Genomic DNA, 24389 nt, shown 5'->3' on the forward strand with positions numbered 1-24389 from the left:
TAAAAATTGTATTCCATAATAAGTATCCGTATTCTTATATCAACAAGACATCCCCACAAACTTAACCAAATTTCCGGGGGATTGAAATAACAAATATTTTAATGTTATATGAAGAAATTGACATAGCCTATATACATCAATGCTTTTCGATGGAAGACTATGAATATAGTCGAGAACAATAACATTTTTTTTTTGAACAACCAAACATTTCATTAAAATCAGAAGCTAAACGTTCGAGTAGTACAAAGCAGTTTTAGCTAGGGCATCTACAGCAGAATTTAGAGTCCTAGGAACATAAGCAAAAGTAATGGAAGAAAAGGATGATGATAGTTTCTCGATATCCAAGTTGATTCCGTAGAGCTCCACCGGATGTTGCTTCGAGTTTGTGCTTTAACAAGCACTTGGTTATCTGATTTGAAGCAGATATTGGAGAGGTGACGAGCTTTAGCATGCAGCAGGGCTTCCCGAACAGCTATAAATACAATAACATATAAGAACCAAACAGTGCTTGTCCATTGGATTCATTATATCACATGTAATGTCGATCGAGAGTAGTTGAGACCGAAAATAATTTTATATATTGTATTTATAGAAGTATATATATATTTTTTCAAAACTTAATATACTAGGGAAAGGATTTGTGATGCCTTTTTTTAATTTAGCTTGGTTACGGTATCTTCAAGACTAGCTGGGACATTATTAAAAAAAAAAACTAAATCAAATTTGTGTTTTGTAATTGGGGTATTTATTGTTATAAATCGTGGTTGAAATTTGGTCCAGAGGACTAAACCTAATTAATGTATATACATAAATGGAGATACAAGAGAGGAAGAGTAATTTTACCAAAAAAAAAAAAAGAGAGGAAGAGTAGTGAAGGAAGCTCTGGTCGATTCAGTGCGTTGATGGTCAGAGAGAAAGTTACCATTTGCCTTTATCTCACTCTTCCCTTTTTTTTTGTGCAACTTTATCTCACTCTTCTCGTTTTATCCCTATTACCAATAGAAAACAGTGAGAAAACGGTGACAACAAATGTTCTAAATCTATTTGAACATAATTATATGTTAATGCATGATGCAACTATGTATTAAAATAATATTGTCATATTTTTGAAATTTTTTCAAAATCTATGTGTTAACCTATACAAAAATGTTGAGTTTTTGGTAAATGCTTTATATGAAACCTATAATCTTTTGTGTTGTTTTAAAATTTCTAACCATATTATAAATTTGTATTAATGAATGTTAAACTCTCTTCATGGTATATGAGAATCTTTATAATTTGTTTATCAATTAATTTAGTAAAACTTCATAATACTCTCAAAATCGGTGGAATAACCACTATAAAATCGCTATTTACTTGAAAAATAGAGACTAAAAGGGCTCCAAACCATTTTAAACATCATTATATGTTAATGCAATTATATGTTAATGCAGGATGCAACTACGCATTAAAACAATATTATCATATTTTAAAAAAATTTCTCAAAATCTACGTGTTAACCCCTACGAAAATATTGAGTTTTTTGGTGTAGTTTTAAAATTTCTAACCATATTCTACATTTGTATTAATGTTTGTTAAACTCTCTTTCATGGTAAATGAGAATCGTTATAATTTTTTTATCGATTAATTTGATAAAATTTCATAATACTCTCAAAATCGGTGGAATAATTAACTATAAAATAGCTATTTTCTTGAAAAACGGAGACAACAAAGGCTCCGAACCTATTTGTGCATCATTATATGTTAGTGCATGAAGCAACTATGCATTAAAACAATATTGTTATATTTTTCGAATTTTCTCAAAATTTGTGTGTTAACCCCCCTACGGAAATATTGAGTTTTTGGTAAATATTTTATATATTGAAACCTATAATCTTTAGTGTTGTTCTAAAATTTCAAACCACATTCAAAATTTTTATTAATGATTCTTAAACTCTCTTTCATGGTATAAGAGAATCGTTATAATTTTTTTTTATCAATTAATTTAGTAAAACTTCATAATACTCTCAAAATCAGTGGAATAACCACTATAAAATCATTATTTACTTAAAAAACGGAGACAAAAAGGATCCAAACCACTTTGAACATCATTATATGTTAGTGCAGGATGCAACTATGCATTAAAAAAATATTTTCATATTTTTTGAATTTCTCTCAAAATCTATGTGGTAACCCTTACGAAAATATTGAGTTTTTGGTAAATACTTTATGTATTGAAGCCTAAATTTTTAGTGCTGTTATAAAATTTCTAACCACATTCTATATTTGTATTAATGTATGTTAAACTATCTTTCATGGTAAATGAGAATCATTATAACCTTTTCATCGATTAATTTAGTAAAATTTCATAATACTCTTGAAATCGGTGGAATAATTAACTATAAAATTGCTATTTTCTTCAAAAACGGAGACAAAAAGGCTCCAAACCTCTTTGAACATCATTTTAAGTTATTGCATGATGCAACTATACATTCAAACAATATTTTCATATTTTTAAAAAATTTCTCAAAATCTATGTGTTAACCCTACGAAAATATTGATATTTTGGTAAATGCTTTATATATTGAAACCTATAATCTTTAGTGTTGTATTTCTAACTACATTTTAAATTTGTATTAACGTATGTTAAACTACTCTCTATCATGGTATATGAGAATCGTTATAATTTTTTTATCAATTCATTTAGTAAAACTTCATAATACTCTCACGGTGGAATAATTAACTATAAAATTGATATTTTCTTGAAAAACGGGGACAACAAAGGCTCCAAACCTCTTTGAACATCATTATATGTTATTGCATGATGCAACTATACATTCAAACAATATTTTCATATTTTTTTAAAATTTTCTCAAAATCTATATGTTAACCCCTACGAAAATATTGAGTTTTTGGTAAATGCTTTATATATTGAAACCAATAATCTTTAGTGTTGTTTTAAAATTTCTAACCACATTCTAAATTTTTATTAACGTATGTTAAACTCTCTTTCATGGTATATGAGAATCGTTATAATTTTTTGTCAATTCATTTAGTAAAACTTCATAATACTCTCAAAACCAGTAGAATAATTAACTATAAAATCGCTAGTTTCTTGAAAAATGGAGACAACAAAGTCTCACTTTGAATATCATTATATTTTAGTTCATGATGCAACTATGCATTAAAACAATATTGTCATATTTTTTGAAATTTTCTCAAAATCTATGTGTCCCTACGAAAATATTGAGTTTTCGGTAAATATTTTATATATTGAAGCCTAAAATTTTTAGTGTTGTTTTAAATTTCTAACCCCATTCTACATTTGTATTAATGTCTGTTAAAATCTCTTTCATGGTAAATAAGAATCGTTATAATCTTTTTATCGATTAATTTAATAAAACTTCATAATACTCTCACGGTGGAATAATTAACTATAAAATTGCTATTTTCTTGAAAAAACGGAGACAACAAAAGCTCTAAACCTCTGTGAACATCATTATATGTTATTGCATGATCAAATATGCAATAAAACAATATTTTCATATTTTTCAAATTTTTCTCAAAATCTATGTGTTACTCCTACGAAAATATTGAGTTTTTGGTAAATGCTTTATATATTGAAACCTATAATCTTTGGTGTTGTTTTAAAATTTCTTACCACATTCTAAATTTGTATTAACATATGTTAAGCTCCCTTTCATGGTATATGAGAATCGGTATAATTATTTTTATCAATTCATTTAGTAAAACTTCATAATACTCTCGAAATCGGTGGAATAATTAACTATAAAATCGCTAGTTTCTTGAAAAATGGAGACAACAAAGCCTCCAAACCACTTTGAACATCATTATATGTTATTTCAGGATGCAACTATGCATTAAAAAAATATTGTCATATTTTTAAAAATTTTCTCAAAATCTAGGTGTTAACCCCTACGAAAATATTGAGTTTTTGGTAAATGCTTTATATAATGAAGCCTAAAATTTTAGTGTTGTTTTAAAATTTCTAACCATGTTCTACATTTGTCTTAATGTATTTTAAACTCTCTTTCATGGTATATGAGAATCGTTATAATTTGTTTATCGATTAATTTAGTAAAACTTCATAATACTCTCAAAATCGGTAGAATATTTAACTATAAAATCATTATTTTCTTGAAAAACGGAGACAACAAAGGCTCCAAACCTCTTTAAACATCATTATATGTTATTTCATGATGCAAATATGCGTTAAAACAATATTGTCATATTTTTAAAAAATTTCTCGAAATCTATGTGTTCCCTACAAAAATATTGAGTTTTTAGTAAATGCTTTATATATTGAAACTTATAATCTTTACTGTTGGTTTAAACTCTCTTTCATGGTATATGAAAATCGTTATAATCTTTTTATCGATTAATTTAGTAAAACTTCATAATACTTTGAACATCATTATATGTTAGTGCATGATGACACTGACCTTGACACTGTTTACACTCGTGGCAGATGACTTTTCTTTGCTGATAGGTTTTAATACAATTTTTTTTCCCTGATACAAACTTTTCACAAGTGTTTCATCCGGGGTTCTGATTGCATAGACAGTCATGAACCGGCTGTGATACTTCTTCCCTAGTACCGTACCTATGTGAGCTCTAAGCTTAGGTCCATCAGAGCTATCTATGGTGGTGGTTTCCAAGTTGATGAACACGTCTATTGAGCCATTTTTCCCAGAAAGAGTGTTCCGAACTCTTTGCATTTTGGGAGCTTGTGGCACTGACCTGATGTAAACAGACAGGAACATGAAAGGACCAAACTTTAAGTATTATATTTAGATAATGGGCTACATCTATGTCGCAATGGATAGGACGAAGGAAACTATTGCAAAGAGTTTCAAATGGAAGAAAGAGAAATATGAAAAAGTCTTCGAGATGGTTGACAGCGCTGGGTCTTTGAGTTGTAGCTAACAAGTTTGCGGTTATGAAAATATTCATGAAATAACCTGAAAAAGTGGTTTAGTGAACAGATCTTGTGCAGTTTTTATATGGTGTATAAGATCTTATGGATGAGAATCAGAGTTTTGGTATTGACATTAAATGAAAGAAGAATGACTTCAACTTATTTCAGAGACAAGGTTTTTGCAAGAGTCATGAAGATAATGGAAATTAGAGTTGAACAACTAATGATTAATCTTAATTTTGTTCATATTCGAGTATTTTTCATCAACTATTTTATATATATATATATGTAAACTAATTTTAAGAACTATTATCTTTAGTTCTAAGAGATTTAATATTATAAAAGATTGAAACGAAGATTAAACATATATTTCTTTATATATGTTCTTTTTCATAAATAAGTGATGACCTTGTAACTATACCACACAAACAAATCATTTTAAAATAAAATATTCATTTTAGAAGAAAAGGTTTATCTAAATATTTTTGGTTCCACGCTGTTTTCACATATGAAAAATAATAATTTTTAATCAACATTGTTTGCTAAATCAATAAAACTGCAAACTAAAAAAATATGTATTGAAACTAATCTTGAAAAGGTCTAAACGGTTGAAAGATGGCTTTTCTTCGGTGATACCTTTTAACAATCATATTTCCTCGATACATACTTTCTAGAATTTCTGAATCCAGAGACTAGAGTGCACAAATAGTCAATTGCAGTTGTGATACTTCCCTTGTCTATCATCGATGTTAGCTCTAATGTTAGTTGCATTGACACTATCTATTGTAGTGGACTCCAAATCGATGAAGACATCTACTCCTCTTCCATTTATCTCATCTTGTCAGAACTTTTGGTAGCTTGGGAAATTCCACCATGCCTTCGTCCCCATTGGTAAGACAATCCATCTTCATCAACCAAAGTCTTAGAGCTCGAGCTAGCATTGTCTTGTTTAACGAGTTCACCTAGAATATATTTTCATGTAACTATTAGGAAAGTTAACATTAGTGTATAAGTTATATTTCCTATTCAATTATGTAAAGAACTTGCTAGACAAGTTATGTATTTATATAAATAAGTTTATTGGCTAAGTTAATAAGATGAGAGAAACTATTATACTACTTAGGTTTCCTCCAAACTTGACAGTAAGCTTCGAGGCAAACAACCAGAGTAGCTATCGACTTCTTCTCTTCACTCGTTAAATCTTTTTCCCTTATTAGATTTTAAATTTAGTCAGGTTTACCAACCAGAGAATATCTCTCTACGTGCATCATCTCTGAGGCCTCTTTTCTAGTTTCAAGCAAGCTATGATCAAAAGAATATAATATTTGAAAAGGCCATGAAATTTTGGTTAAAAAAATAGAAAATTATGATGGAAAAGTTGGTCTGAACCTCATAAAAAAAGAAAAAAAAAAGATAATAGCTGCTTAAGTTAAACTGGTTATTGATGTCATTAACAATAAAATTTAAGAAAAAGATTATAAAACATAGCATTCCATCGTAAAAGGGGCTCTTCCATAAACCATATCATTCCATCACTGCATCCTATCACTCAGGCAAAAGAGGCTCCTCTATAAACCATAGCACTTCATCGAAAACTCGGCATGGTGCATTAAGAAGTCGTACGTCAGTCACATCGTTTACCGCTAACATAAATTATATGTCCGTACCAAGTGTTAATTGCTTAATGAGATATAGATAATCCTTGTCCCCAGCAAGAATCAAGATATGCTTCTGCTCTCCGTGGGCTCTCAAGATTACGTCGCTGAATATTTTCATGTCCGCGATATCAGTATTTCTCATTACTTTTACTGAAAAAAAAGATAATAACACAATTAAAAACTAAAAAAGAAACTGAAAAATACTAAATTGGATTTTTTTCCTTTGTTGTTTCCGTAATCATCTACGATGAAATCATAACAATTAAGTGATCTCGGTTCACCTTCACACAACATGTTTCTGCTACTGAGTCGGTGGTATTCGATATCAGGAGGAAAGAATGTACTAATATCTGTAACCATCTCTACCTCCAATAGTGACAATTTTTCTTTCCGAGCTGTTTTCACATATCAAAAATAATAATTAATAATTTGTTTTGCAAATCAATAAACTGAAAAATATGTATTGAGATTTTAGCTTTCTCAATTGCGTTCTTCTTCTTTTCTTCTCAAAACAAATTATGAGAACAATAGATGTAGCTAATAAATTTATGGTTAAGAACAAGCTTTGTGCAGTTTTTGTATGATGTATAAGATCTTAGGATGAGAATCAATGGTTAATAGTGGATGTAGCTAATAAACTTATGGTTAATAAACCAATGGAACTTGAGAAAAATTGTTTAGTGAACAAAGCTTGTGCAGTTTTTGTATGATGTATAAGATCTTAGGATGAGAATCAATGGTTTGGTATTACATTAAATGATAGAAGCATGACTTTAACTTATTTCAGAAACAAAGGTTTTTGCAAGAGTGATCAAGATAATGGAAATTAGAGTTGAACTATATGTTCTTAGCTTTCAAAGACAAAGGTTTTTACTTTTCTTTTCATATTCGAGTATTTTTCATCAAATATTATCTATGCATTTAAACTGTTTTTAAGAACTATTATCTTTAGTTCTAAGAGACTAAATATTTTATAACATTGAATCGAAGATTAGACATATTCCTTATAGATGTTCTTATTCATAAATAAGTGATCGACCTTGTAATTCTACCACATAAACAAAAAAAAATTCAAATAAAATATTTATTCTTATAAGAAAATTTTTATCTAAATATTTTTGGATCCACACTGTTTTCACATATCATAAACAATAATTTTTAATCAACATTTTTTGCTAAATCAATAAAAATGCAAACTAAAAACATATGTATTGAAATTAACCTTGAAAAGGTCTACACGGTTGAAAATGGCTCTTATTCGGTGATACCTTTTAACAATTACATTTCCCTCATACAAAATTTCACTATAGTGCATAAATAGTCACGTTGCATCAGTGATACTTCCCTGGTACATCATCAATGTTAGGTCTAAGATTAGTTGCACTAGCACTATCTATAGTAGTTGTCTCCAAATCGATGAAGGCATGTACTACTCTCCCATTAATCTTCATCTTGTTAATGTCTTCTCCTTCTGTATCTGCTACTTGAATGATCTCTTGGTTTCATCATAGAGAAAATACATATCAAGGATGAAATAGTTTTAAAATGAAGTAGTGGGGCCAATTTGGCAAAGACTAAAAGTATTGGGGAAAGTTTAGAAATAGAATACGAGGAAAGCGTGTGGTATAAACACGACCAAATCTGTTCTGTCAATCTCCTCATGTCTTTCATTCATGCTCTTGACGTTATTAAGGTCGTTAGTTTCAATGTATGGAGGAAACATCTTAGATAATGTTTTAATGATTAGTAAGCAAAATGGTAGATATGCTTGTTTTAGACTTCTATAGAATAGTTTTAAAGATTTTAGTATGAAAAAAAAAACATCTCACTCACATAATGTTTCTCTCTTCTGACCCTATGTGCAGATTGGGCCGTATATAACATCGAGAGGAGGTGTTGTTGTAGCCGACGAACTTACTCCATACCTTGATGTTCCATCTTCCAAGAGTGCTACGGTATGTTTTGCTGCTAGCTGGCTTTGTACTTTTTACCTTCCTGCTGGCAATTCAGGGCTTTCTGGTTTCTTGATGTCCTCAGTTTCCAAGAGAAGTTTGCCATGCGTGTTAAGAGTTTCTTCTTCAGCGGCGGCATCGGCTTCATGCTTTTTGGGGCTAGGAGGTTCTTGAGAGATTTTGCTTGTTTCAACAGCAAAACAGGCTGCGCCTCTATCTATAAACAATCCAGGCCATTGAGGGCTTTCGGGGTTGTTGATGTCCAGAGTCGGAGTGACTAAGAGAAGATCGTAATCCATGGCATCCAATCGTCGAAGCATATCGGTGTAGTAGCCGGCACCTATGAACTGATCTGCGAACAGGACCAAACTAGCTTCATAACTCCAGTTCTGAGGAGAGTCCCTTACCCATAAATACATGTCATTTAACATTCTGAGGTATCATGCTTGATACGTCTCGAGGTTTTATCCCTTGGAAAAAGGAAAAAATTGAATAAATAAATATTGTCAAATGCAAGTGAGATTAATACATATAAAAAAGAAAAAAAAGAGTGGAAATGATCACCTCTGGGGAGAAAGTAGATGCTGGAAGCCCACGTCTTGTCACCACCCAGTAAGGCAGACCCTTTCTTGTCAGCATCATCATCAATGGAAACTTTATTTGATCTTTTGTTTATTTACTTGTACAATGTCTCACAAGCTTTGATATGTAACTAGAGAAAGATTCAAAGCTCTGTAGACTTTTTAGCTCAACACAATCATTTGCTCATCCTATTTTAAAAACAATAATGAAATGGTTTATCTTTTCTTTATACACACAACAGTTGATCTCTACTTATATCTTTCTGATGTTGATGCTGGAAACTTATGATATATAGTTCAAAAGATCTTTTCCAGTTGATGAATTCCATATTCACTATCATTAATAATACAAAAATAAATCCATCTCTGAGATTGATCAAGTTTGGATTCTTTAGTTCCAAAGTGTCCCAAAGACTGAAACATGTGGTTTTAGAGTGTTAGTTGCCAGAGCCAAAGCCACGAGGACCTGGCTTGCTTGATGCAGACTCCACAAACTTCTTCAAACATAGGAGGAGTAACCGATCCAAAATGCAAGAACTTGATGAAGCCACCCGATTACTTAATGTCTTTCCCAACTCCTCAAGGACTTGTCAACCAAGAAGAGACATGGAATATGGGTTTGGATACTTGCAACGACGATGCATGGGAAGAAACAATGGACAATAATGTCTCAGAGTTTGGTTATATTGCAGGAACAACAAGTGGTGGTTGTTTGGCTGATGTTCCTTGGGAACAAATTGCTGCAAGAATCACAGAGACTGGAATTAATTGGCCAAGTTGTGATGATAATACACCAATGGATTATCTTTTAAACCTTCCATTATTCAAATCTTAGTCCAAGACCCTCTTTTATCATCGGGTGAACTATTAATTGATTGATTGGTTGGTCATTTTGAATACATATATATAAATAATGAGTTATATTTTGCACTTCTTATTCAGAGTACACATGTCTCTGCACTATGATTTTAGTGGATGACACAGCTATGACAACACGATTGAGACTTATTCAAACATCCCAAAACTTGTTTACGAGTCCTATTCTAACGTTCTATGTGTCAAACCTTGACTTTTTGTGCATAAAAACAAGAAATCAACTGACCCTTTGACGTTTCATGATGATATGCTCAGTTTCCAAGTTCTCAAACTTGAAAATTCCCCCATCGTACTAACTACTAGTTTGTTTCGGTTTTATACTATAGTTGTAATGAGATAAACGCAAAATGTTGATATAACCGAGTTGGTCCAAGGCGCCACATTAAGGTTCTGGTCCGAAAAGGATTGGGTTTCAAATTCAACTTTTGTTCTTAATGGTTCAACATATTTGGGCTTTTAATGGCCATATTATAATGACTTAAAGATTAACAATGGCCCTGAAGGTTAGGCCCATCTGACTACTTTATCATAGTTTATATATTTATAAAAAAGGTTTATATTTATGGTTTGGCTCATTTGGGTGAATAACCAAAACAAGAATGTAAATTAGGTAAGTGGACATTTTTTTTATTAATTGGCAAACTAGGAGAAAGAACTGCATGGAAAGTCTATATTATCCTTGTTGCAATCGAATGAATCCATCTCTATTTTACCTGCTACCGGCTTTTTCTACTTCAAAAACTTCTTCTTCAGCTTCTTCTATTTCTCTCTCTTCTTCCCCGGCGACGAAGCTTGCCTCTGACTACTCTTCTCCGGCGATCCACAAAGCTTTCTATTTTCCGACGCCGTTGGTTCACCATCCTCCGGCTAGAAAAGGCGACTTCACCACCTCGTTTTCCTCACTTCCACTTTTTATGGCTCCCTTCTCCTCAAATGCTCCTCCGACCAAGAGACGCCTCCTCGTGTCTCAATCGCCGACAAGAACACGACAGATCCGGGCTCAGGCGAGTGGATTCCACATAAACCTAAGAACTTGAGAATCTTGCTGTCCTGAAAGATCATCACCAGACCCTAGTCAGCAAACAAACAAACAAAAAGTACTTGCCTTCTCTAAGATGAGCAGAACAAAGTTGAGACCTTTTCCTATTCAAGATTGTTGGATCCAAAAATCTGAATCATATCTTCCCCTTCCTATGTCGTTAAACTTTCTCTTATACATTTTAACAGGTGGAACACTCATTGGAATATTTCCAGAAAACTAAAAATAAAATTGCAAAATTCGAACAAATAACCAATTCACATACACGAGTCTGATCTTTGTTCTTGAAAAGGAGGAATCTTTGTTGAAAAAAACCGAGACATCACAACATAATTCTCATTTTAAAAGGAAATGAGAGAAAAGCCCCATTACCTATTGAGATAACTCAGAACATAAACCATATCTTTTCCACTGAAGATTCAAGAAACCTGAAATCTGTTTTTCATTGTTCTGATTCTTTTGAAAAAAATCAAACCCCCAATAACTCAAGTTTTGTTGTCCTCGGGTTTCTCTGGAAACAGAACGGAGAAGAAACAAAAAAAAAGAGTGGAAAACGCTTCACCTCTATTTTCAACTGCTAGAAAGACGCATCACATCTGTTTTTTTTCATCGTGAAGTTTTCCCTTAAGACACTGTAGTTACAGACTATCATATAAATGTAAGAAGAAAAATGAGATATGAAGATTTCAGAGAGTTTTAACATGAGATGGAGAAAAAAACATTCAGAGATGAGAAATTTTTTTTGAGATTGAGACATAAAGAGGTTAGTAAAGCAAAAGAGGATGAGTTTGGTTTAATAATGGCTATAGATAAGTTTTTACAGTTTTGATGTGTGTAATAATGGCTACAGATAAATGAAAAGGAAGAGGATGAGTGGAGCCTTTTTTCGATTTCATAGGAGAATTTCTTTTGTCAAACAAATCTATACTTCAGATTAAGTTTTTAACAAGGAAAGAGACGAAATGGTAGTGGTAAAGATGGGGTACCGGTTTGGTCAGTACTACACCTAAGTCTAAATATAGGGACATATTCGTATTAATAAAAAATGTACAGTCTCCATGTCCATTTACCTAATATCAACTCATAATTTGTATATCTACTGCAAATTCCCTTATGGTTTTACCATTTGAGTACTCTATATTTTTGGTTTTATCTTCTTGCTATTCTATTTTGCGTCTTTACATTTATATTGTTTGTTTATCATGGTTTTACACTCTAGTCTAATATATGTTTTGGTACCTCCTCTTTCTATAGATAAATGTCTGAAGTTTACTTTCACAAATTAAGTTTAACTTTTCACTTTCTAGTACAAAGAAAATAATTAAGGCATGGTGGATGAGAGGAATGTTAAAATAAGAAATTCATATAATGAGGTGATGATGTGTCTAGTCGGAGGTGGACCGAATTGAGAGACAATGGCAGCGAACGTATAATAGGGTTGTCATGAAAACAATTTTAATTGTCTAATGATGGGTAACGTTACAAGAAGTCTTTTACTATTCTGAAAACAATTACATTTCTTATAGATTTTTAAAGTGTAAGTAAACACTGAACTTCTGGAAAGTATGTGTTCTCTAAATTTCTAAATTCTTGTAATTGTTATCATCCTCAAAATGAAGAAAAAAAGGAAAAACATAAAGAAAACATAAAGAAGATATAAGAAAATATAAAGAAAACAAATCATGTTAATCTAGCTACGGTGGCAGAGGTTCAACGTTCGTTAAACAATACATTCCTAGCTCGAGCTCTAAAAAAAAGTGTTTCATTGCCCTATGGGATTCAGATAATGCAAGATTACCTTACGGGTATGACATCAAAAATCTTAAAGGATCTATTGAGTCGGCGCTGAAGAAACATTTTGATAGATTTTATTTGAAAGAGATAACTGCCTTTGCTCTATGAGTCAGTCTTTCTCTAAACAAGCTGTTTTCTGGTCTATACGGAAAGAGTTTTCGAAAAGAATATAGAAATGTTTTGCATTCCCCTAGGTAACGTTCTGATAATAGTGAATCCAAATTCACGTTGTAAAAAAATATAGAAATGTTTTACATCTAACAGTATTAGTGTTAGTTTTTTAATACAGTTTTTCAAGAAAAAAAATATTAAAAAATAAGAAAACGTTGAGCAAAAAATATGAAAATTTGAAGAAGAAGGTGTCGATAACAATTACATGCTGAAATACAATATGACAACAATAATTGCATATTAGTTTTAATGTTTCCGAAATTTGTGAACGTGTGAAATATTTCTAAATGTATTCTATTAGTGTGTTTTGTCATTTCATTATTTATGTCATCAATAATTTTAGTTAATAATCTAAAGGAATCTTATAGAATAAGATGTCGAAAACAATTATATGTTGAAGTACAAACAACAATAACCAATGCAGGTTATTATTATTATTTTTGAAATGTTTCTTTGTGTTAAGTAAGTATAGTTAGTTTATTTTATTATTTTATTATTTGTGTCATCAATATTTTTAGTTAATAATTTTTAGGAATCTACTAGAATAATATGTCGACAACAATTACATGTTATCAATAATTTCAGTTAATTATTTTAAATAATCTAATAGAATAAGATGTTGAGAACAATTACATGTTGAAGTACAAAATGAAAACAATAATTACATGTTGAAGTACAAAATGAAAGCAATATAACAAAAATTTACACATTAAAAAGAAAAGTATTTCTAGTTTCAAGCAAAAGCTATGATTAATAAATATAATATTTGAAAATGGCCATGAAAATTTTGGTATAAAATTAGTAATGATAATGGCCGAAGGGGTCAAAACCTCATAAACACACAGAAATAGATATTTAGCTGCATAAGTTTAAACTGGTTACTGAAGTTATATCTTAACATACGCAGATTTAGGAAACATTAAATTAGCACACATAACAGGCACACGTCACACCCGCCTAGCTATTCCGATGTGTAGGAGGTCCTCCCTCTAACATAGTCAGAGTAGCACGGTTTCTAGTAGTCCTTCGCCAAACTGCTAGCGGTGGATTAAGAAGTCGGATGTCAAACTCATCATTCAAGGCTAGCACAAAATTTGTGCTTGGAAATTGTTGCATGATATACAGAAAATCCATGTCCCCGGCAATGAGCAAAACTTGTTTTTTTTTTCATGAGGATTTTCATGAGTATCTGGATGTGTATCTGTAAGTCTGTGACATATGTATTTCTCATAACTTTTTCTGAAAAAACAAGAAAAAAAACAAAGAACTAGATTAACAGAATTGAAAAACTAAAAAGACAACTTAAAAATACTAAAATGATTTTTTTCTACCGTAACTCTTAGTGGGATCATTCACGACAAATTCATAACATCCAGCAGATTTCGAAGCACCTTGGCACCTAACAGTTTCTCTCTTGATTTTGTAGTATGTGATACCGTAGGATTCGATACCGCGTGGGTTTTTGGGACCATTAGCAGTAAACTCCCCCACTTGATATCTTAAGCAGTAAAAGAGTTGCGTGATATTCACGAGGCGGAGAGTAAATTGCATAAGGGACAAAAGTGTAAATGCCGAAAACTTGGTGATCTTGTTTGGCCTCATTCCACAGTCGCGCATGACCTTCCTAGCAAAAGAGACATGTATTCCCATCTGATTCTAAGAGATCCGTTAGAGGTAAAGGATCTCAAACATTTAGATTCTTCTTGCCTACTATATTTCTACTTCATGTTGTTTAGATTTGTTGCTGTTATCTCAATAACACATGCTTTTTTTTTAGTTGGAGACCTGAATAAATTCGTTTTATCTGGTGAGTAATTTAACCAAGTTTCCAGCCAATCTATCTAAAGAGAGGGGAATTTTGATGGCTTTAGATCCTTTACGATCTAAATGGTTTAGTGAACATATTTTGTGCAGTTTTTTCTGGTGTATATGATCTTAGTGATGCGAATCAGGGTTTTGATATTGACATTAAATGAAAGAAAAATGACGTTAACTGACTTCAGCCAAAGGTTTTTGCGAGAGTAATGGAGATAAAATAGTTTAAAAGTCTTTTACATCTAAAAGTAGCATTAATGTTAGTTTATTCAAGGCGGATTCTAAAGAAATTTTTATTTGAAAATTAGGAAAAAGTTGAGCAAAAACATATGAAAATTTTGATGAAAAGGTGAAAACCTTTGACAAAAAATGTGAGAGATAGTCTTCTCTCCACTTGTCAAATTTATGGTGGCTAATTGTGTTTTTAATATCTAAATTTAATCACATAACTTATGTGAAAATAGTTGAGGGAGCTAAACCAAAGACTATAGCATTGACGGTTTTTTTTCTATTGAATTTTTAGTTTTCTCAATTGTCTTTTTTCTCCTTTTAATTAGAAAAATGAGAACAACATATACAACATACATATTATCAATTATCGAAGTGTTTGAGTCAATACTCTAAGATAAGAAGGACATATTGATCATTCCAGGAGATGATGATTAACTAAATTGTTTGCATAGTACAGTGATTAAGAGTTAAATATTATGCTAGATTATCCAAAAAAAACCGAATAGACAATTTTCTTTTAAGCAAGAGTAACTTGGCTTTGGACATCTTAAGAGGCTCCATGAAACTCTTCTGATAATAATAGAAGGCGAACAACCTTTTGTTATTTATGTTTTGACAATTATTGTGTTTTTTTTTCATTTTATTATTTGTGTAATTGATAATTTCTTTTAATAATTTTAAAGAGTCTAATAGAATAAGATGTCGAGAACAGTTACATGTTGAAATACAAAATGACAACAACAATTACATATTAATTTTAATGTTTTCGAAATATGTGTATGTGTGAAATATTTATAAATATATTATACTAGTGTGTTTTGTCATTTAATTGTTTATGTCATCAATAATTTTAGTTAATAATTTTAAGGAATTTTATAGAAAAAGATCATTTTAAGGAATATTATAGAAAAAGATGTTGACAACAATTACATGCTGAAGTCAACAATAACCATTACATGTTAATTTTAATGTTTTTGAAATGTGTGGTTGTGAGAAATAAGTAATTATTAGTTTATTTTGTTATTTTATCATTTATGTAATTGATATTTTTAGTTAATAATTTTAAGAAAATCTAATAGAATAAAGTGAATAAGATGAATAAGATGTAATTTTAAAGAATCTAATAGAATAAGATGTCGACAACAATTACATGTTAAAGTACAAAACGCCAACAACAATTACATGTTATTTTTAATGTTTTTGAAATGTGTGTTTGTGTGGAATATTTTTAAAGCTATATTATTAGTTTGTTTTATTATTTCAGTATTTGTGTCATCAATAATTCAGTTAATAAAAAATCTAATAGAGTAATATGTCGACAACATTTACATGTTAAAGTACAAACGAAAAATAACAATTATGTGTTAATTTTAAAGTTTTTGAATGTGTGTCTGTGGGAAATATTTCTAATATAAAATATTATATTAGTGTGTTTTGTCATTTTATTATTTGTATCAACAATAGTTTCAGCTAATAATTTTAAACATTCTAATAAAATAAGATGTAGACAATATTACATGTTGAAGAACAAACGACTACAACAATTGTATGTTAAGTGTTTTTGAAATTTGTGTATGTGTGAGATATTTTTTAAATTATTTTATTAGTGTGTTTTGTCAGTTAATTATTTAATATGTTTATAGTATGTATTTAACTAAATGAACTTAAATAAGGTTAAAAACATAAATAAGGTTGAATGATTTATTCATAAATGCATTTGTTTATTGTATAAGGTTGGATGATTATTCATAAGTAAAGTAACATAATATTTTTTTGGTATACATTTGTATTTTAGGTAATAAAGGTTAAATATACCTTTTTTTTTGATCAAAGTTAAATATACTATTTATGCTTAATTTAAATTTAAAGGAAGTGGCAATGATGTAAATACTATCAAAAATCAAGGAAAAATTTAAAATATACTTCAGCTTTAATAGTATAGATGAAATGTGTGAAATATTATTAAAAGTAATTGGTTTTTTTGTGTGTTTATCATTTCATTATTTGTTTCTTAGTGATTTCAGTTAATAATTTCAAATCATTTAACAGAATAGGATGTAGACAACAATTATATTTTGAAGTACAAAACGACAACAAAAGTTACTTGTTAATTTTAATGTTTTCTAAACGTGTGTATGTGTAAAATAATTGTAAAACTAATTTATTATGTTTTGTTTGGAGCCTTTTCTCGATCAAATATACAACCAATAGGTCCAGAGAAAGTTGAGTGGTATAAATGTCAGATAACACTAAGGCCCAAATAAAGGAAATAGCATAGTTAGATGGTTTACATTGATTTAAATGATTCAAACAATAAATTATAACATTTAACCAGCTAGCAGGTTTGCCCGAGTGGTTAAGGGGGAAGACTTAAGTTCTTCTGCACATAAGTGCGCGTGGGTTCGAACCCCACAGCCTGCAAATCCTTTTGTTTTGAATTTGTAATGTCCAGTTGAGCAATTTAGATCCCAATTACGCTAATATATACTTTTGAAATATGAAGGAATTCTGTGTAGATTAAAATGTATATTTTCTGACAGTTTAGTCATGTCTTTAGTTATGTTGCAGATTATATCATACAATTGGATTTATTATACTATTGGTTGTATGATATAGTTGACGTCCATACTTTATACAGTGTGATAATTTCATACAAATAAATTGGAAACAAAAACTTTTCTTATGAAGTAAACGATAACCTATTGCCTTTGAGGAATTTGAAAAAAATCCCTTTAAAACACAACGTTCTTCTTTGCTATAAGCCTATAAATATTCATATATTCAACACCAGTGGTGGATCTAGAAACTTTTTAGCTGGATGCACAATATGATAAATATATACTATAATTTAAATATTCATTTTATATATATAATAATGTATATTATCTAAATAATAACTACATATCTATTTTGAAGTGCTATTTTATATTTTTGTTACTCATTTTTTGTTCACGAGAAAGAATACTTAGTTGTTTTAGAAAAAAATTTCAAAAGACTCTAGTATTAAAAATGAATAAAGGTATGAACTAGAAGAAAAAGAAAAACAAAGAAAATCATGCATAACAAAATAAATGAACAAAGAAAACAGATCATGCATAACCAAAAAAAAAAGAACAAAGATAACAGATGGAAATCGTGCACACTGAGATATTTTATATCACATGATGAAGGCTGCAGCAAGCGAATCCCTTATCGCTAGCAAATGTATCAACAAAACTAGAGCTCAAAGAAGTGATCGAATTGCTTCTGAGTAATCATGAGATTTTGAAGACAAATCAAAGAGCCTCTAAAGAGGCGCATATGAATCTCTTTTTTTTTTTTTTTTTTTTTTTGAAACACTGAGGCATATGAATTTCTATGAATTGAAAAATATTCTCAATTTCCATGTTTTTAGAATGAAATATTTTATTAGCGTGGCTAATCGACAAAATAAAATATGTGGACATTTATAGCAATTGAAGCTCTCAACAAGTATATATTTCCAGAACTCTTCTCTTTTCTTCTTAAAAAGCTTTCTTATTTGTTTGAATATATTGTGTACTTTCAGCCTTTGATTATAAACATTTGACATAGTAAGCGAATGTGAAAAAAAAACTGATTATGGATAAATCAGATCAGAACTCTATTATTAACTATTTTTGTTTGTTGCACAAAAAAAAACTATTTTTGTTTAATTGCTTTAGAACTTAAGCGAAGCGCCTGTTGCCTAAGAGCATCATTATCGCTGTCTATTAAGCGTCTCTTAATTGCTGACTAGGATAAAAAATAAATGAAAAATGGGAATTACCTTAAAAACGTCGCTTAATTAAGCACAAGAAGAGACGTATCTTGTGGACACGCGTCTGATACAGGGAAATCTCCTCCTCTCTCTCATCTCTATCTCTCTTTCAGCCGGTTTAGATTCCAAAATCTCGTCCTTGATCTCTCTTCGATGATTATCGGTCAGCGTTTCTCTCGGTGGTTGTCGTACGACCTCGGCGTTCAAGGAGAAGGGAGTCCTCAACGTCAGCGAGTTCGTGCTCGCCGGCGATGATCTCGTCTCCAAGTGCCCTACATGTTCATGGTTAGCTATAAAGTCTGAGTTCTTATTGATGAATGTGAATTCAAAGTTTCGATATTTAGTTTTTGAGGATTGTGAATTTTGCAATTATACGATACCAGTGTGGGTCAACCTCAAGAATATCCCAGATTCATGTTTTTCTAGGTTAGGCATTAGTCACATAGCATCGGGTTTGGGAGAGCCAATGCTTACGCACAAGCCTCGCTTGGATCCAGAAAATATGGGAGAAGCAAAAATTTTAGTTGAAGTTGAGTTAGATAAGCCATTTCCGAAGCTAATTGCGCTTGATGACAAGCAAGGCAATATCTTTTTAGTGGAGGTGGAGTATTCTTGGATTCCAAGTGCTTGTGATAGATGTGGAGCACTTGGCCATAAAGAGAAAAGGTGTTTACTGCCTCCTAAGCCTCATGATTCTGCTACTGTTACTAAGGAACCTCAGGTTACCAACGAAGAGATTCCAGTGGTGAATATAGTTCATTTGGCACAGAACTCCTTCAGTACACTTGTCGAAAATTTGGAGCCATGTTCGGGCTCGCTCTCTACCCAACAAGCACTTGAGACTCCAGAAAAGTCTTTGATCACTACACCTTCTGAGGTTGCAGTTGTCACTCCTTTCACAGATTCGCATGAGGTACATTCTACTTCTTGCTCAGAGATTGATGTCACTATCCCTATGTTAGCAGCTGCAAATGTTGCTCCCTCTAATTCACCTATTATGGAAGCCATTCCATCACAATCTATCATTGTGGAAGACCCTAGCTCTTCTGCAAATGAGCAACAAATTGACCCTACCACTCCTCCCACCCACAATCAACAACAATTCTATAGAGAATCGGAGATTCCGGTTACTTATGGAAAAGGAGCTGGTTTTGATGTGGTTGGAGAGTCTTCTGGTTATAACTTAACTAGAGGCGGAAGGGAAATAAAACCAACACAAAAGTTTCAAGATATGGAATGGACAAATGTTAGTGGAAGAGGTAAAAGAGGTCGTCGCGGCCGAGGGAACCACAACCACTAGTTAGTGTCTTTCTGTTTCTGTCCTTCTAAGATTCAAATGTGAATCTTCGTCTAGAGTTTCTCTAACTCTATGCTTGTTGCAAACTTTTCCAAACTTATGAGTTACACCTCATACTTGTATTTTCTTATGCATTTTAATTGAAAGCCCTTTTTCAAAAAAAAAGATATGGGTTAGCTGTAAACTTGATCGCAGAGGAATACAGGTGAATGGGTATCTCTAAGTTAGTGATAAAGCCATTGACTTTTAGTGTTTTTATATACAAGTTTGTGAGATTGTGATGAGATCAACCAAAGTTATGACTTGTTGTTTATGTATGCACATTCTCTTAATGGGTATCTCTAAGTTAGTAATAAAGCTCTTGATGTTTAATTTGAGCTTGGCTGAATCTGAGCTTCTTTTATGTTTGATTTGTTGTTTATGTATGCACATTCTCTTACGTCTACGGTTTGAACAGTACCTTGTCTACGGAAAGCTGCATCTGTGGCAGAGGAATATGAAGCTGCTGGAGGAGAAGTGTTGGTTGATGATGAAGATGATGATGGTTGGCTGGCTACACATGGGAAACCGAAAGGTGAAGATTAGTTTAGTGTTTTGCCTAATCCGTATTTCTCACATTTAATCTTTTGTCTTGATATTTGCTACAGATAAAGTCAACGAAGATGAGAACTAGCCGTCCATGGTGCCTTGGATATAAACGAGAAAAGCGGTATACGATCAATACCAACGTATTTTGGAGCTGAGGAAGAGGATGATGATATTCCAGATATGGAAGAGTTTGATGAGGCTGACAATGTGGTGGAAAATGATACGGTGCGTTTCTTTTGTTCATTGGTCTTTGATGAATGCCTTTTAATCGTGACATGAATGATCAAGTTTCTAGGCATGTGTAGCTGTGTTTTGCCTTCGAAAATATATCTCTTTTTTATAGTTTCTTGGTCTATCAGTAGTTGACAAATCTTTCTCTTCTTGGAGTCAGGCAACTCTTCAGTCAACTTATCTTGTGGCTCATGAACCTGATGATGATAACATTCTCCGAACTCGTACAGATGATAACACTCAACGTAAGCATCATGTCTTAACATACCCAACGAATTTCCCACTGCTTTGTTATCTTGATTCTCTCATTCTTTTGGCTTAATAGCAAACTCATAACACTTCACTTCACTTAGCAAAATCATAACACTTCAACATTTTTAAGAAAACAATGTTCAATAATTTTTTTGTTTTAAGAAACCTTAACTAAGAGACTAGCATTGGAGCACAAAAATGTTGGTGTCTCTTAAAAGAGTCTCTTAACACATATTTATTGCTTAAAAGTAATATAAAATAAATAAGAGACCCTAGTTGAGTATCTAGGATAATGATGCTCTAATGTATAAGGCGTTTGACTTCTAATCAAACCATTGTGGGTTACCGGGCGTGTAATATTACTTATAATACTTATATTGTTTCTATATTTAGAGTTTCTAATTTGCAAAACATTTGAAATTTATTAGTTATTACTCTGCTTCTTCCATTGGCTTTGAAATATCCATTTTGTAAGTTTTCTAACTATCCTATTAAATAATTAACTGTTCTGCAAGTAACTCTTCTGTATATATTTAAGTTATTCTACATTGTATATTTTCACAGCCAAACAATTTTAAAATATATCAAAATCATTACTATTTAGATCCACCAAACTCTGTCAGCATATTAAATTTACTAGATTCATCAGTACTAGTATTTAGGTCCACAGATTTCCATCAATTAATTGGAAAAAATGTTTCTTCGTAATTAATTTTGATTTATTTGTGACTTTTGTAAATGACTTTGCAATGTATAAGTGGGTTAGTCTTATGGAACTTGCTTCCCACTTTTTACTATATATGTCTGGTAAAATTCCTACACACAATAAATTTGCATAGGAACACTTAAGTTGTGCACATTGTTATTATATAGGAACAATTAAGTTGTGCGAACATGTAGTAAAAATTGGTTGTGAATGGTAAACACAAAAAGAAAATATTAATGGAATGTGACAAATGAGATATAGGGAAAAATCATCTCATTCACTTCTTCTTATGAAATTACTTTAATCTAGTAACTTCAAATTATCATATCCTATGAACACTTTTAAGTTTTAAATAGCATTTGAAATACTTTTTTTAGATTTTAAAATTTTAATATGAATTTACTTAAGTTTCTCGTTTTCTTCCTTTTCCATATGTTCTTGAATGGTCTAAGCTATTAAAAGGTAATCAATTAGATTCAATCCCGTGAAGTTAGAATTCTGTAAGATCTTACCCTAAATAAAGCATCCATATACAGTAGTACTTCTCAAGTGATAATAATGTGACCTGTAAATTTTAGATCCACCAAGAAGGTGGGGACCTTTATCTTGATTACCGATCTTAGTAACTAATGGATCAAAGATAAATATAATTTTTGTTTTTTTTGGTCAAAAAAATAATTTTTGTTTTTAAAGTTCAATAAGAGAAAAATAGAAAATCAACTAGGTAATAAAATATAATTTTATGAGAAGTCCCAAAGAAAACAACAACGGAAATTAGTTGTTCTATGTACTTGATTCTCCTCAATATCTGAGTTTTTAGCTCTGTCTGTTTTTCTTTTCCTAATGCATGCATAAGACTATGTTAAAAGGTTTATGCGGATACTATTTAACTTTCTCGACCGTATTAACATATTAAACTACGTTTTCTGTTCTTCAAAGGCTGTAATTATTTCGGTTAAATCATTTATCATGAACCCAATTGATTACCTTCTGGTTCTTAACATCTTTTATACTATATGGAAAACTAAGAACCGTTAGTCTGGTCGAATAGTTTTTTTTATCTGAATAAAGATTTCAGTATATGTTTTCATAGGTGAAAATATTGATTTACTTCTCATAAAGTGGATTTTACTTCTCATAACCCATAAGTAACATTAAAAGACACCACATATGAGTATAAACACAAAGAACATTATAATATTTGGGTTATAGAAACGTGTCTTATTTTTCTTCCATATCGAAGACTTTTTATGAAGCTTGCTGACATAGTAAAATTTCATTAAGAAAAAGAGAGTATGATAAGTTGTTGTCCAACGAATCCTTTACAATGAATGTAACTACCAAATTCATTAAAATTTCTATTAAAAAATAACACCAGAAAAATTGTGATGTCTCATCTCTTTCAAGAGTTTAGGCTCAAAGCTTCCCTATTTTTTATACACTGTTGTTAGTTTTACAACTCATTCCTTATCACCAATCTGTTCAAACCCTATCTACTTTTAACATACAAAAAGATTTATTTCCTCTCCCCCTCTAGCTCTCTCTCTATCTCTCTCTGACACTGTTACACATCAACCATTTGTTGAGTAGCAATTAAATATGAGAGAGACAGATTTTGTGTAGAACTGAAAGTTAATAAAAGAATGTGGGGGTAAAGAAAGAAAAACGAGTACACAGTAGATGAGGATTCAAACTTGTTCTTTGTTTTGGCTTTTATTGGTCATATCAGACTCTTTATATATAGATGGTCTACTTAGCTCTCTGTGGTGATTCTTAGCTTTCAAAGATAGCTTTTGGCTCACCCTATACTCTATACAGGTTACTGCACATATACATGGTTATGGAATTGCCACTAGTGACAACTATTTTTCATATTAATTTACACACACACACACAAATATGTATAAAGTAGATTTTGATGGTTTATATACGACAAAACAATAACTGAAAATCTTAGGACCAAGAATGGAGGCATAACCAAAGGAGAGGGGAACCACGTTGTCTTTTATTGGAGTTTTTGGGGACCATTAGTTTATTTTCACTCTTTCTCTTTCACATATTTTAAGCTTAACTTTGTCAAAAATAAGCACCCCCCCCCCCCCCCCCCCACATATATTAATACATGAAATTACAAATATTTATGAAATCTCATAAATGTTCCTTCAATTTTCTTTTCAGTTACATTTATTTTCTACGTCCATAAAATCAGTCAATTACGACGGTGGTTTAAATGTTATTGCCCACAAGTAGATTTATGTAAATGTTAAAAAGTTCCAAGTTTAGAAGATCCGTTAAATAACATTAACCCAGACAGAATGTGATTTACCATTTATCGGTTTACTGTCTTTTAAAGCAAATGTTTGGTGCATTCACACACGGCTATTAATTTTCTAAAATTATTCTAACAATTGTTCTCTAATATAATCCTAAGAAATTTGCTATACCTTTTTATGAATAAATTGTATTAACACCTTTTATAATTTGTATATATAGTAAACTCAA

At 31.2% G+C, this 24389-nt stretch overlaps 1 protein-coding gene, 3 long non-coding RNA genes and 1 other non-coding gene across 6 annotated transcripts; 3 read left to right on the forward strand and 2 right to left on the reverse strand.

The window, feature by feature from the left end:
- Window positions 1–1139: 1139 nt before the first annotated feature.
- Window positions 1140–3206, reverse strand: LOC117131771. Its single transcript, XR_004455110.1, has 2 exons — window positions 2062–3206; window positions 1140–1370 (listed from the first exon to the last, which is right to left on the reverse strand). It is a non-coding gene; the product is annotated as an uncharacterized LOC117131771 (long non-coding RNA).
- Window positions 3207–3567: 361 nt separating this feature from the next.
- On the forward strand, window positions 3568–11189 carry LOC117131770. Its single transcript, XR_004455108.1, has 2 exons — window positions 3568–8531; window positions 8614–11189. It is a non-coding gene; the product is annotated as an uncharacterized LOC117131770 (long non-coding RNA).
- On the reverse strand, window positions 10569–18680 carry LOC103850509. Of its 2 annotated transcripts, XR_629684.3 has the most exons (3): window positions 14321–18680; window positions 11123–14228; window positions 10571–11035 (listed from the first exon to the last, which is right to left on the reverse strand). It is a non-coding gene; the product is annotated as an uncharacterized LOC103850509 (long non-coding RNA). The 2 variants fall into 2 exon arrangements; XR_004455109.1 differs by having other exon boundaries at window positions 10569–14228; window positions 14321–14509.
- TRNAL-UAA lies at window positions 17374–17456 on the forward strand. Its single transcript has one exon. It is a non-coding gene; the product is annotated as a tRNA-Leu (tRNA).
- A 163-nt stretch (window positions 18681–18843) lies between the features above and the next one.
- Window positions 18844–23850, forward strand: LOC103850511 (autophagy-related protein 3-like). Its single transcript, XM_018656690.2, is given in 5 exon segments — window positions 18844–19098; window positions 20568–20684; window positions 20758–20790; window positions 20793–20923; window positions 21090–23850. Coding segments are annotated over 5 exon segments (477 nt in total). The 5' UTR covers window positions 18844–19064; the 3' UTR covers window positions 21252–23850.
- The last annotated feature ends 539 nt before the right edge of the window (window positions 23851–24389 follow it).

The sequence above is a fragment of the Brassica rapa genome, chromosome A02 (genome assembly GCF_000309985.2).
Source record: "Brassica rapa cultivar Chiifu-401-42 chromosome A02, CAAS_Brap_v3.01, whole genome shotgun sequence".
Lineage (NCBI taxonomy): Eukaryota > Viridiplantae > Streptophyta > Magnoliopsida > Brassicales > Brassicaceae > Brassica > Brassica rapa.